This window comes from Schistocerca gregaria, chromosome 9, assembly GCF_023897955.1.
Source record: "Schistocerca gregaria isolate iqSchGreg1 chromosome 9, iqSchGreg1.2, whole genome shotgun sequence".
Taxonomy (NCBI): Eukaryota; Metazoa; Arthropoda; class Insecta; order Orthoptera; family Acrididae; genus Schistocerca; species Schistocerca gregaria.
In genome coordinates this window covers 258,649,666-258,662,404 of record NC_064928.1, presented here as the reverse complement: position 1 = coordinate 258,662,404, position 12,739 = coordinate 258,649,666, and the positions used below count along the sequence as shown (strand labels likewise).

General features: G+C 43.6%; 1 protein-coding gene across 2 annotated transcripts in view; it reads left to right on the top strand.

Annotated features, from left to right (window-relative positions):
• LOC126291914 (uncharacterized) overlaps nucleotides 1-12,739 on the top strand; it is a 39,629-nt gene that overhangs the window by 26,685 nt on the left and 205 nt on the right. The window contains exons 2-5 of one of the 2 annotated variants that reach the window (XM_049985649.1): nucleotides 2,386-2,501; nucleotides 2,686-2,790; nucleotides 2,886-3,137; nucleotides 4,843-12,567. In XM_049985649.1, coding sequence (XP_049841606.1) covers nucleotides 7,261-8,250 — 990 coding nt within the window. In that variant the 5' untranslated portion in view covers nucleotides 2,386-2,501; nucleotides 2,686-2,790; nucleotides 2,886-3,137; nucleotides 4,843-7,260 and the 3' untranslated portion in view covers nucleotides 8,251-12,567. Of the gene's footprint in view, nucleotides 1-2,385; nucleotides 2,502-2,685; nucleotides 2,791-2,885; nucleotides 3,138-4,842; nucleotides 12,568-12,739 lie in introns of those variants that run through there. The other variant, XR_007551915.1, reaches the window with a different exon arrangement.

The window sequence follows — 12,739 nt, the reverse complement described above, 5'->3', positions numbered from 1 at the left end:
CACTTAGCTGCCAACAAATTTGTGAATAAAACATAGTTTCGTATTTAAGAATGCTTGGAAAGCACCTAATCTTCAAATGAGATTTTTTTAAATTGTTGTACCCCTTAAGGAAATAAGATGGAGGTTCAGATCTCATTTGGCTGTCTTGCTGTAGGTATGCATTGATGATTTCTTCAAGGCAACAGCAAATATTTGTAAGACTTGACACGGAGCTGATTGTTGTTAAACAGGGGGCTGCTCATCATAAAAGCTGGAAACTGATTTTGATGCACCAATCGATTGTTAGTATATGTCTGCAAGTGTCTGTCCCTCATGCTGTGTTGAGTACTTGCGCGTGTCATTATGTTTGAGTAAGATGAGCACATGTGTTTACTGACTAGATGAGTACAACACACAAACAAAAAAGTTCATGGAAAACATGTGCATGACTGTTAGTGTAAGAGATTGACTGGAAGTATTTTGGTAAAATGTCCAGCAAAGTGTACAATGCAAAACTTAGTGGCAAAATGGTACCAAACAGGTACTGAAGTGCATAAAAACTGAAATCCCACATCATTCTTACTATAATTATTTTCTGTGCCATTTATTTTGCCCAGAATGTATATGTCCATTGTGTATGGGTTGTTGAACCCTAACCTCTTTCCTTTCCATCTCTCTGTTCATCCTTACTTGTTCCTAGACACAGCTTATCTTCTCATTTTGCAACTTGCGATTGGTATCATGGAAGTAACTGTTAACTTGCTCAGAGCAGGATTAAGAGAATGAAGCTGTGATGTGTATGTTTTCTTGATGCATCAAAATTGATAAATCCCATGTTACCCAATGATATTTCAGAGCTTGTATGTATTTGTAGTTCACTAGAATTCTCTCACTAATATCTTCGGTTCCGTATGTCATAGAAAATATATACGTGACAGGTTGGTCAGTAAGAGAGTTAATTGAATATAAACCAGAATTGTCTTAAATTTATTTAAGCTTTAGAAAAATTCATATCCACAAAATTACTTTTCTGTGAGGTCAACTGACTGAAGAAACAGCATGGATGTTGTCATGCTAGTCCTTGTGCGAAGTTGGCGAGTTTCCTTCTCAATTGCTTGTTGTTCTGATACAAATGTTTGTGCCATGCATACTCTTCAGTCTTTCTCAGGGTGTAGTCTCTGAACTGTGCTGCAAGTCCTTCCAAAAAGTTTAACATTTTACAACCATTATTGTGACAAACTTTATTATAATGTGTTGTGCAACATAGGACACTACCTTTTGCTCTGACATTGTTTCTTCAGTAAATCTAGCTGTGGAGAACAGCCATTGGAAACCAAAGCAACAACAAGGAGAGATCGCACCACTCCCTGTTTACAAAAAGGCACACAAAACAAAAATTTCGATATATATTTGATCCAACCTTGCACTTACTTTCTGATGATGAAATTCTGAGTATCACTGATAGAAGCACTTGAAGAAGAAGAAAGACACACACTTCCAGAACTTCTGTATAATTTCTTTAGGAGGGCAGTTAGGTAGGGCGGACATAGTTGAACTGAGGTCAGTGTCTGAGGCCAGGTTGTGAACGACCTAGCTGTTGAGAAAAAGATGAAACAAAGGTTAGTGAGAAAGCAGGTAAGAGTGAGTGTTAGTGTTGGATTTTCACACTATCCCTTCTATATGATGCTGCTGTAGTGCCTACCTTTGACTTCCTACGTTCTCAAACATCTTTCATCTCTGCCTCCTATCATGTTTACAATAGGTGGGTCTGAGCAAGTTGCACTCCTTTCCAGCCTTCCCAACCTAATGCCACTTTCATCTCTAATGAAGGAACTCGTATGTTCCCCACACTTGTAATAGTTTCCTATTCTTTTAAGTTTATCCCTCGGCAGTACTTTGTATTTTGCCAACTGAAGCTATGTTTTGGTGATTTTCTGAACTGAATTTTCCTTTTGGTATATAGTGTACATGTGTTAATTTTGATAGTTTTCATCAGCGTCCATTTGAGTAATTCACATATGACTCTCATATTTGTTTTACATTAGAGTATTGACTCCGTGTTTATTAAACAGGTGATGATAAGGCAACTTTATTTACATGGCTCCATTTCTGCTCTCCAGGTATTTCAAAAATTCCATTATCATATGCAAGTTTGTCTGACATAATTTTTTTATCTTGTTCCTCTTCACGTGTATCTTGGTGTTTGTAAAACGGGTGAACTATGAACTGACATTTGGTAAGTGGGAATTAAATTTTTGGCATTTTAAACTTCTACTATAGTAGACAGAATTTGTGATTACAGTGGAGGTTTTGTTAAAGTCGTCTTGGCTTTCACTTTCGGAGCATTAGAATAAATTTATAGCTTGTGATTTGATAGATGACTAAACACAACTTATCTTTTTTCAGGTTTCACATCAGGCCCTGCGTGTGCTCCATCAATTTCAATCACTTTCATCAATATGGTATTGTTCAAAGGTATTGTTCCTCCAAAAGGTTGTGATGAGTTCATGTATAGTTGACAGGTGAGCAAGAGTGGAAAAATGTTTCATTGAATTTGTTTGGTTTCACTCTAAATTATGATTAGTCTTGCCTCAAATAGTATTAATGTGTGTTTTCAAACAACTTATTCTGGAAAGTAATTTCACCAGTTTCGCATTTTTCCATTACTTTTAGTATATGCAATTTTGTCTTTCTTCTGTATTGCAGAAAGGCTTGCAGCGGCTCTTTGTTCTTGCCCTACTGTGTGTGCCTTGGATACTTCTTGCAAAACCCAATGTTTCGATAATGAGGCACCACAAAGCCCACCAACTGGTGAGTAATAATCTGTACCCCCTGCAATGTTTTGACACATTTGAGGGTAAATATCTCGCAGGAGTGTTGAGTCAGTTTGCTCTTTCATTTAACAGACAATCTTCTGACTTTCCCCAACTTTCAAGCCATCCCGTACCTGCAGAGAATGGCATGGATGTGGAGGTGGGATCGATGTCAGGGACAGCACACTAAGGACATTACAGATGGGGCTCCCGTGCCGCAGAGCAGTCCAGACCACGACCTGGGAGAAATCTTCATCCATCAGGGCATCCACACAATAGAGTACGTGCTAGGCTCTCACACTGCCTTGTATCTGTGACTTTGGGCACTGTCACTGGTGCATGCCCGTAAGTATATGTGGTTATCTTTTACTTGTTTTTCAAATAATTTATTTCACTATGGAAATATATTTTAAATATAGAGTAGGAAAAAATTATATTTCATAGAGGTGCCACTGAAAGTGATAAATTGTAAATCCTGGTTTCTGTGGCTGTCATAGATATAATATTGCTTGTTTTGATTTACTCATTAACTCATTCATTTCCATGTTTAATTTCAACAAACTTAAATCAATCCAGGTATTTAATTTTGTTAAAGTATTTAATACAGATTGTGGAATTTGGTCAGTACCGTTACTTTCAATATAATTTCATATTTAATGGAAATGTACAGTGAACAGCAGAAAGAGTAAAGGTGTCCCATCATTGTGTAATAGGGGCATTTGGCAGTAGATGAGCACTTAAAAGAAGAGATCCTCAGAGGTGAGATTGACTGTTTGTGAAACCATCTGTATGATGATGTAAGTTAAGATACCAGGTATTGCACTTAGTCACTCACCCCTGTGGGACCTATTCTGGGAGTAATCAATGGAAAAAATCGGAATTTTATGTGACACTCGATAGAGTTAAATTATAATAGTATATTGACTGGTTACATTGCATAACAAATAGGGTAAGGTTGTAGGTTTGAAACTAATAATGGCACTAAATTTTGTCAATTACTTTATTACTTTTATTCCATTAATGGTTTTAAATCTAATTTTTTTCCTTTGTCACATCATGTTAATCACTGAGTAAATTTTTCCATTTGTATTCTTTTTTCACTTTGTATCATTCTTTCTCCACTAAGATTTTCTGTGTACGTGAATTTTATATTTATAAATTAAATATTTAAATATTTGACACTGCCCATCTAGAGGTTGAAAAAAAGACAAAATAATCTATTTATATTGACTGTGAAGCAATGTAAAAAATGTTTATCAATTTTTGACTGTGTGTGGGGGCGTAGTGCATGTACATGATATGCAACTGTCTTGAAAACATTTTAAAAAACTTGCCTTTGATGCTGTGACATTAGAAGATGAACAGATGAGTGTTACACTAAATGGTGTTGGCACTGAGGAAGTGTGCCAGTCACCTTCAGGTGCAAGGGTGCAATGTACTTCCATCAAGTTTATTTATATGCTAGTAAGGTGCCAGTGTAATGAGTGCTGTGAAGTCATTGGAGGGAAAGTTGACATCCAGCCACCTTCCAGAGAAATGAAGCACAGATCCTCTGCTGCACAGTCTGAGACTTGTACTGGTTGTATTGGTATTGACCCCCATTCAAGCTTGCTTGCTTTTTTTTTTTTTTTTTTTTTTTTTTTTTTTTTTTTTTTTTTTTTTGAGAAACAAACAACATAAGAACAGTCAGTCAAATACTGTGCCTACTGCCTGCTCATGTTGTTTAAAGCAGGTTGCTCTAAATGCCCAGTGGATCTGATTCCCTTAATACCATTATAAACAAACTCGGAATGGAAAAGACAAAGCTCTGATTATACATATAGTCTGCAAAGTTGACATCTTTTAGACAGATGATGTCCACTGAGTATTACCATATACAATGAAATGACTTTTGAAAAACAAATTAATAATTGGCCTACTTCTCTTGTCTCAATTGCTACTAAGAACTTTCACTGGTGAAGGTGGTGACATCGTCATAATGTCCATTACAGGCTTCTGTAGTTTGGTGAGAATGATAAGAACTAATAGTGCCTCGTTGTTTTCTGTGCAGGGTGGAGATCCAGAGTAAGTTCTATACTGCTGCAGGATATTCATTCCTGCCATTCTCATTCGAGGCAGTTATGGATTCTGCAGCTCAAGCACCAGAGGATTAGAAACAGCAACGCAACCTCAGTCATCCTGGCTGTGCACTACTTCAAAGTGCTGAGGTTGACAGTCTCTTCTCATTGTGCAGTACATTTCATTGTGCAGTACATGTAGATTATTGTAAATGAATTACCAGTAATACCGAGGTCGGCGCGCGTTTCCCGAGGTCGGCGCGCTGCCTCCCATAACTGGGTTAAAACCGCCAGGAGACCCTCTGATTCCCCGAAGTCAACGAACGCGTCGGGGCTCAGAGGAACCTGAGTGGGGCGGGGACCGTAATGTCCAATCTCGTGGCCTTGTCGTGGCTCTCTGGCTCAGTAACCCCCTCAGATGGGGCGAAGCTAACACGGGATGGGCCGTCCATGCATGACGTTAAAAGGCTAGCCCTTAACTGGGTGCAATCCTCACGGTCTGCACTGGCCCACCGTTAACTAGCAAAAGCGGTGGGTGAGACATGTTCGGTCATGATCCCCCGGTACGTGTGGAGACCCCCCTGGGGAACGTAACTCGGGCTTGAGTGCCGTACCGTCTCGATGATGTCAAACTCCACATATAAGACCCAGCTATCACCATCAACATCTCTGGGCTGTGGATTTGTGAGGGTTGTCGTGTGTCAAGGCAGGACGTAAAACTCCCGTCGTGGCAAGACAATAAGTGCCCCCAACCCAAGCGAAAGCAAAGGGTGCGTGGCGCAGGGGAAGCTGCGTCGTAAGGGACACATCTGTCCCTCGCAGGGCAAACATCATCTTAGCCCTGCAATTCCCACGGCCACATTCGCTGGGGAGGGATCACGGCCCGAGCCGGCAAAGGCTCATCGCCGTGAACGGGATGTCCCGGACACGCTCCGTCAAGCCAGGGCGTGGTGACATGTCCCTGGCTAGGTTAGATGTGGCCAGACCTCCGAAAGTCTGGGGGACCGACCCAGCACCTGGGTAGGACTGGGTTCTTGGCCTTCAGGTGGGAACTCGGCCGAGTAGGGGGCGAAGGCCGAGAGGTGAATCCGCCTCTCCGGAATGCGGTGGGCATTTGCCGGGGAGGGACGGGTGAAATCCCCAGTGATGTGGTCGTGGAAGGGGACTAGTGCGCTGGAAACGGCGTGCTAAACCCAGCAGCTCATAAGGCTCTTGGTCAAGGGGCGGGACTGGTGAGCGAGCTGCAATTTGCCCCCCCCCCCCCCCCCCCCCCCCCATGTCAGAGAGGCCGGTCCGGGGTGAGAGACGGGCCTCCAATTAATCACTCTTCAACTCAATGATGGCGGAAAATGTGGAGAGTGATATAGCGCTACCGGAGCAAGACGCTCCTATCGATGCAAGGTCGAATGTATCCGTCATGGAACGACATGCGCACTTCCTTCGGCTTTTAGACTGAAGTGTCAAACACGGAAAGATCACCGCAGATCAAATCCGGGTGATCAAAGAAGAAATTGCCAACTGGGCTTTGGCACATGCCATGCTCGAGGGGCAATATGAGGAGATAAAGGCGGAAAATAACCGCCTTAGAAAAGAGGCGGCAAAACCCCAAAAGTCTTATGCTGCAGTTGCAGCAGCACCAACTATTACAAAACGCACAGTACAAGAAACGATTAAACAGAATGTACAAAAAGCCGTTCCAACAGTTTTCATAAAACCAAAGAAAGGGCACGATGTTAAGACTGCTAAAGCAAAATTCGAAAAGAGCATAAACCCAAGAGTGGACAAAATAAAAGTAAACCAGATCAGGACCACGAAAAACGTGCTGATAGTTGAACTGGCCTCTACCGAGGACAGCGATAAACTAATCAGCAACACTAAAATCCAAGAGTCATTCACATGTGAAAAACCCAAAAAGCGCAGGCCACTTATGATGATGTACGATGTACCATCATATATGACTCAGAACGATGTGGCTGACTGCGTCTATGCACAGAATTTCGAGGATAAAATGACCCGCGAAGAGTTCATTGAACAATTCAGGGTCCGTTTTAAGGCAGGCCCTCGTGACCGAAACACTGTGCATCATGCTATCGAAGTATCACCAGCATGGCGTAAGCAAATTATAACAACCAACAGATTATACGTAGGTTACAATGTGATATCAGTCAAGGACTATACTGCCCTTGCCAAATGTTCTAAATGTCATGATTATGGACACGTCGCAAAATACTTCAGCTTCCTAAACCCAGTATGTAGGAATTGCGGAAGCGAAAAGCACGATAAAACCAAGTGCGAAAGAGAAACGCCCACCTGCATTCCATGTAAATACCGAAAACGTACCTGCAACACTCCTGGCAAGGAGTGTGTAACTTACAAGATAATGATACAGCGGCTCATACAGAGGACCGATTATGGTGACGCGCTATAAGGTCACTCGGAAATCACCAAGTAAACAGTTGCGAGATGCAGGTCGGTGGCGGAAGTTCCAGGAATCGCAGGAATCTCTGCCCTCAGTGGTCAACGAGAGAGAGGAGGAAAGGAAAGTCTATTCTGTTTCAGTTCCAGACGTGCGACCGGAGATGCTGGACTTCTCCTGCCAGGTCGGGTCCTTCCTGGCCACTAGGAGGAGTCCTCCAGGCGAGACGGCGACTGAGCAGACCAGCTTGGAGTCTCCCTCCTCACAGAGTGGGGGCTTCCTCTCACGAGTGGAGGGAGAGATCTACACAGTTCCTGTTCCGACAGAGCAGCCGGAGTTGACGGACTTCTCCTGTCAGGTTGGGGGTTTCCTGGCCACAAGGGGGGGGGGGGGGGGTCCTCTGGGCTCTCTGGTGGCGGCGGTGACCGGCGGGGCGGCTTCATCCGCTGGGAGCGGGGGTTCGCCTTCGTCCTCGGAGGTGGAGTCGTCGTCGGCCGTCGCGCTGGGCTCTGCAGCGGAGCAGCAACAGACTGTAAAAATGACACAAAAAGATGTAGAAATAACTCAAGCTGGAAAAATTGTAGAACTAACAAATGGTGACGGCACACTAGAAAAGATGTACACTCAGTGTCCACCAGGAGACACATACACTATTTGCGAGGAAACATTAAGACTGTCAAGACTGGAGGAACCCACAGTTCTAAACATGTCTCTGAAGCGGCTGGTGAGGGTCGGGCATCCTCGCGGAGAGAAAATCACATTCCCGGCACTGGAGGATGCAGACTGTATTCAACTTGCCCCGTTAAACATTCCCACAGACTTTGAGAAATTACGAGACCTAGTGTCAAAATTATATATCAGACGGGGTCGGGAATTTGATATTAACAAGACCTACAAAAACATGGTCAAGATGTACAGCAGGATTGGTTTTGACCCTGCCCAGGTATGGCCTGATAGCCATTTCTACACCAGACACCTGGATTAAGATAAAAGTCCTACAAATAAACTCTATGAGGAGCTCCCTCGTAACTCAGGAGCTCCGAAAGATAGCGGAAGAGAACAACATTGATGTCATGTTAATTCAAGAACCAAGCTCTGCCTCCGGCAGGGTCACAAGCTTTCCCGTCACTGCTCAGGTAATATCAATGGGTCCAAATCCCATGTCAGCAATTGTCATCTACAACAAGCTAATTAAAACCACTGTTTTGACACAGTTTTGCACTTCCCACGTAACGGTTGTGGAGATAAACTTTTGTAATACATTTTGGTACATAATCAATATATACTGTCAATACAGGGATCCAATCAATATTTATCTCGGGCAATTATCTACAGCATTGCGAGCCCTAGCAGGCAAAGCAATTATAATATCAATGGACAGTAACGCAAAATCCCCCCTCTGGCACAGCCAAGTTCAAGATCAAAGAGGACAGGCACTAGAAGATCTAATTATGGAACATAATTTAAATGTTGTCAATCTCCCCGGCAACCCTCCTACCTACAGGAGCAGAGCTGGGGCAGCATCCTCTATTGATGTCACGCTCTGTACGACAAACACTGTGAACACTATTCAAAATTGGCACGTAAATGACAACATAACCACCAGTGATCATAACGTTATCGAATTTACGATAGCATCACAAGTGGAGCGTGTGCTAGAGGGGTGGACAATGCAGTATGATTACGGGAGAGCAGACTGGGACCTGTTGGAGGCGGAGTTTCATCCTCCAGAGCTGGGAGACGGTCCTTTTGAAGTGGAGGAGGCCGTAGGGGCCTTAATTGTCTCTTATCAGGGCGGCCTTGGCTGCGGCGATACCAACGCGATGGCGTTTCATACGCAAAGCGACTTCTCCATGGACTCCAGAGCTTACCCGGCTCAGGCAGTCTATGAGAAGAGCACGAAGCAGCTATCAAAGGTCCTTCACCCAGGAGGAACGGCATTACCATCTTGCCCAGTATAGGAGAAGGAAATGGCTCTTCAAGGAAACTCTCAGACAACATCGCCAGCGGAGTTGGGAAGATTTTGTAAAGTCTCACCTGACTCTGGATCCCTGGGGTACACCATACAAAATAGTTAGAGAGAAAATACATTCACCAATGCATCTCTCGACTGTAAGAGTCGGTGACACAGACAGACTGACACAGGACTGGTCAGAGACTGCTGAGGAGCTACTGAGGGTGCTCCTCCCAGACGATCGACCTGACACAGACACTGAGATGCAGCAGGAAATCAGACGGCAAGACCAGCTACACTACTACAACAACGTACAGGTGTACCCCTACTCCATCGAGGAAGTGAAGGCAGCTATTCGCTCCTTTGCAAAGTGCAAGGCTCCGGGGCCGGATGCAATTCCTGCAGAAGTTCTGCAATGTATTGCAAACAAACTGGCTCCGGGCCTTGCGAAAATATACAACAGATGTATGGAAACACAGGTCTTCCCAACCTGCTGGAAGACGGCAGAAGTTATCATCATTAAAAAGGCTCCCGATAAGGATCCAATGGTGCCCAAATCCTACAGACCGATTTGTCTCCTGGACGTCTTGGGAAAGACATTTGAGAAGCTGTAGGTCTCTAGACTGTCTAGTCACAGAGTCCTACGTGGAATGAGTGACTCGCAATACGGATTCCGAGCTCGAAAATCAACATCTGATGCTATTAACAAAGTGGCAAGTATTGTACACTCATCCACGCGGAAGTACGTTCTCGGAGTCATGGTGGATATTTCGGGTGCCTTCGACAATCTGTGGTGGCCGGCGCTCTTCTCTCGACTTCGAGAGCTGGAGTGCCCGGCGGCGCTATACGGTTGTCTGAAGGACTACTGTAGAAATAGTCGCCAGAATCACGGCTCCTGGTGCCGTGGTGTCTAAGAACATCTCAAAGGGCTGTCGGCAGGGTTCTGTGTGCGGTCCTTTGTTTTGGGACGTGAATATGGACCCATTACTGGAAACACTGGAAAGGAACAACATGACACTAGGAGTCGTGGCGTATGCAGACGACCTCCTCGTTCTTGTTGAGGGCGACAGCCGTGCCGAGATTGAGACAAGAGCGGCCCATGTATCCGAAATACTGATACAATGGTGTCAAAGTTCAAAATTGGAAATCGCGCCTCATAAGTCAAGTTTCATCTTGCTAAAAGGCAGACTAGCCAGAGACCCAATTATAAGACTATATAACCGAATAGTCGCAAGAACACGTGCTGCAAAGTACTTGGGCGTCTTCATAGACGAAGCCTGGAGCTACATCCCACATATAAATCACGTTGCCTCTAAGGCTATGGCAGTACTAAACAAATTAATAAGTATAGCCCAACGGCGCTTCCATCTTCCTCCGATTGCAACAAAAATGTACAATAACTGTGTCTTGGTACCAATTGTGGGATACGGCTCCAGTGCCTGGGCCCACAAACTCACTCAGGTCATACCTGCCACTATGGTAAGAAGGATACAGCGCAATGTAATACTGAGATGTGTAGGCGCATTTGGTACAACACCTACAGATGCACTGTGTCTAATCATGGGACTCTGCCCTTTAGATCTGTTAATCAGACAGCAGGCTGCCATGTACTGGCTTTCCAAACGTAAACACCAACAAGTTACACTAATAATGGGTGAACGCCTCAATAATGTTAAAGAAATAAAAAAAAAAACGATGAATCTGTGGCAACAGCAATGGGATACATCAGACACAGGAAGGCGTGTCTATGACCACCTTCCAAGTATTCAGGAAAGAACACGCATGAAACATTTCGTCCCCTCTCAAGGAATTGTACATTTTTTAACAGGACACGGCCCATATCCTGTGTACCTTCACAGGATTGGGAGTCGTCAGACACCTGAGTGCGTTTGTGGCGCCCCTGTGGGGACGCCCGAGCACTTAGTATTTGAATGTCCCGATTTCGATCCAGTCGCCTCAGAGCTAAGGCTTGAAATCCAAGATCAAACAGTCATGAACATTCTGAGAAACCCTGAGACATATAACACCTTACAATGTTTAGTTGACCAAGTATCACAATTTGCGAAATTAATATTTGAGGAGAATTACCAACGTTAAACTAGAGAAAAGCCGTACTCCTCAACAGGGATGAGGAGCATTGCGCGGCAACAGAAGTGACAAACACCATACACCTATCTGTCAGTGGTGGAATGGAGGGTGGCCATACCTTCCGGATTTCCGGTCGCGTGGCGCCTGTCCGCCCCACTGGTGCCGCACAAAGTTCTGGGAACTGTAAGAGGGCAAGAAGGATGATGATGGAGGGCTCTGCGGTCTATGGAAACATAGACGCGTGAGATGCCCTAAGGGTGGTTCCAAGGGATGTCATGCCTTCTGCAGATCGAAACAAAAAACCAGACAAGTACATAAACACAACTGGACACAAATACCCTTAAAGATGAAAGAGAAGTAATTGTATTTCAGTTCTTTCTGTGTTTGTAATTGTGTTGTAAAATAATCTTGTTTGTCTTTTTTTGGCGCAGAAGCGCAAGTTTTGTAATTTTGAAGTAGTTTGTAGAAGTAGAATTTTGTATGTACATTGTGTGTAAATAAAGGGTGGTGGAGGGAAGAAAATGTGGATATAGCACAGTAGTGGTTTCCTAGGCAGTAGAGCCCGGCCCACCTCCTCGTGGTGAGGGACGGGCAACGCTCCTGGCATCCCGGAGCGGCTAAGAGGCCGGTATGTAATCACCGAATGTAATGTATATTGTAAAGTATGTAAACACACTACTTGTAACAAATGTAGTATTGTTTAGATTAACAACCCACTTTTGTAACCAAGACAGTGGGTCTTTGTATGTTAAACAATAAACTGTAAAAAAAAAAACTGTTTCCCGAGGTCGGCGCGCGTTTCCCGAGGTCGGCGCCTCGACATATCAGTATAGCGGAAAAACGCGGTATATTTCGAGGTGTCAGTATATACATGAACTTCCTGTTTGTGTGTGGTTGTCCAGAAACTGGTTGGTTTAGTTAATGTATTACAACAGGATTGTATTCATTACTGGAGCCAGCTGATTCTACAATTTTTGTTTCTTTTTATCTTTCACTTGTATCCATTGGGTGGTAAATCACATGCTAAAACATTCTTCTGAACATTTTTTTATATTGATCTGGATAGCAAGAAGAGTAATGCTTGTAATTGTTCGCTTCCTGGAAATTTCAGCACCTTTATATACAGTTTTGTTAATGTTTTCTGGTGTTTCATTTCTGCAGTGACGTGAAGTGAATTGAATTTTGTGGTGTAATTTATTCTGCTAGATTTTCTATTTCCTTTGGTTGTTCTGTTGAATAAAATGAAATGAGTGTTGCAATTTTCTGCATTTACACTGAATAAACAGTTAACAGCCACAATGAATAAACTTAATCTAGGTCCCTACAGCTGTTGTACTATAATCTAGTGTAAATTCCTGCGGATAAGAAAGGGATTTTGAACTGGTGTTCATATAGTTTCTATAAACTGAACTGATATACATTACTTATCGAA